Consider the following 2,357-nt stretch of genomic DNA (forward strand, 5'->3'; position numbering starts at 1 on the left):
GAGCGAGGAAGGAAGGAAGGGACCGAGGAAGGGAGCGAGGAAGGAAGGAAGGGACCGAGGAAGGGAGCGAGGAAGGAAGGAAGGGGACCGAGGAAGGGAGCGAGGGAGGGCGCGAGGAAGGAGGGAGGGCGCGAGGAAGGGAGGGAGGAGGCGGCGAGGAAGGGAGGGAGGGCGCGAGGAAAGGGAGGGAGGGCGCGAGGAAGGGAGGGAGGGCGCGAGGAAGGGCGCGAGGAAGGGAGAGGGAGGGAGGGCGCGAGGAAGGGAGGGAGGGAGGGCGCGAGGAAGGGAGGGAGGGAGGGGCGCGATGGCCACAGGGAGGGGCGCGATGGCCACAGGTGAGGGCGCGATGGCCACAGGGAGGGCGCCGATGGCCACAGGGAGGGCGCGATGGCCACAGGAGGGCGCGATGGCCACAGGGAGGGCGCGATGGCCACAGGGACGGGCGCGATGGCCACAGGGGAGGCGCGATGGCCACAGGGAGGGCGCGATGGCCACAGGGAGGGCGCGATGGCCACAGGGAGGGCGCGATGGCCACAGGGAGGGCGCGATGGCCACAGGGAGGGCGCGATGGCCCACAGGGAGGGCGCGATGGCCACAGGGAGGGCGCGATGGCCACAGGGAGGGCGCAAGGGCCACAGGGAGGGCGCGATGGCCACAGGGAGGGCGCGAGGAAGGGAGGGAGGGCGCGATGGCCACAGGGAGCGCGCATGGGCCACAGGGAGGGCGCGATGGCCACAGGGAGGGCGCGAGGAAAGGGAGGGAGGGCGCGATGGCCACAGGAGGGCGCGATCGCCACAGGGAGGGGAGGGCGCGAGTGGAGGGATAGATAGAGGGATAGATAGATAGATAGATAGATAGATAGATAGATAGATAGATGGATAGATAGATAGAGGGATAGATAGATAGAGGGATAGATAGATAGAGGGATAGATAGATAGAGGGATAGATAGATAGAGGGATAGATAGATAGAGGGATAGATAGATAGAGGGATAGATCGATAGAGGGATAGATAGAGGGATAGATAGATAGAGGGATAGATAGAGGGATAGATAGATAGAGGGATAGATAGATAGAGGGATAGATAGAGGATAGATAGAGGGATAGATAGAGGGATAGATAGAGGGATAGATAGAGGGATAGATAGAGGGATAGATAGAGGGATAGATAGAGGGATAGATAGAGGGATAGATAGAGGGATAGATAGAGGGATAGATAGAGGGATAGATAGAGGGATAGATAGAGGGATAGATAGAGGGATAGATAGAGGGATAGATAGAGGGATAGATAGAGGATAGATAGAGGGATAGATAGAGGGATAGATAGAGGATAGATAGAGGGATAGATAGAGGGATAGATAGAGGGATAGATAGAGGATAGATAGAGGGATAGATAGAGGGATAGATAGAGGGATAGATAGAGGGATAGATAGAGGGATAGATAGAGGGATAGATAGAGGGATAGATAGAGGGATAGATAGAGGGATAGATAGAGGGATAGATAGAGGGATAGATAGAGGGATAGATAGAGGGATAGATAGAGGGATAGATAGAGGGATAGATAGAGGGATAGATAGAGGGATAGATAGAGGGATAGATAGAGGGATAGATAGAGGGATAGATAGAGGATAGATAGAGGGATAGATAGAGGGATAGATAGAGGGATAGATAGAGGGATAGATAGAGGGATAGATAGAGGGATAGATAGAGGGATAGATAGAGGGATAGATAGAGGGATAGATAGAGGGATAGATAGAGGATAGATAGAGGGATAGATAGAGGGATAGATAGAGGGATAGATAGAGGGATAGATAGAGGGATAGATAGAGGGATAGATAGAGGGATAGATAGATAGATAGATAGAGGGATAGATAGATAGATAGATAGAGGGATAGATAGATAGAGGGATAGATAGAGGGATAGATAGATAGATAGAGGGATAGATAGATAGAGGGATAGATAGAGGGGATAGATAGATAGAGGGCGGGCAGTCCCATTCATGTGAACATGAGGTTGAACTGCAGTACCACCCGTGGTCTATGGACAGGAGAGTCGCTGTTTTTTTTTTTTTTTTTGATGCCACGCCTTTAAAACGCCGATCTACTCACCACTAACTTCTCCGCCAACTTTAAAGACACAAAGTCGAGGCTCAGGGGATGCTGCGACAGCCGAATCGTCCTCCCGGCAGAGACGGACGGTTTATCCATCAGGAAATTATTGATCTTGTCAAACGTGTCTCTCACTTGTGATCCTGATGAAGGGAGTGAAGGAAAATGGATGAAAAAGGCCGCAATACTGCAGCTTCATAGACAATTTAATTCTCGGGCGGCACAGTGGCTCAGCCGTTAGCACTGCAGTCA

General features: G+C 52.8%; 1 protein-coding gene across 1 annotated transcript in view; it reads right to left on the reverse strand.

The window, feature by feature from the left end:
- The window catches only part of GLE1 (GLE1 RNA export mediator), a 63,392-nt gene that overhangs the window by 23,650 nt on the left and 37,385 nt on the right, over nucleotides 1-2,357 (reverse strand). Inside the window, 1 exon segment of the mRNA XM_075324699.1 lies at nucleotides 2,106-2,248. Coding sequence (XP_075180814.1) covers nucleotides 2,106-2,248 — 143 coding nt within the window.

The sequence above is a fragment of the Anomaloglossus baeobatrachus genome, chromosome 9 (genome assembly GCF_048569485.1).
Source record: "Anomaloglossus baeobatrachus isolate aAnoBae1 chromosome 9, aAnoBae1.hap1, whole genome shotgun sequence".
NCBI classification, from domain to species: domain Eukaryota; kingdom Metazoa; phylum Chordata; class Amphibia; order Anura; family Aromobatidae; genus Anomaloglossus; species Anomaloglossus baeobatrachus.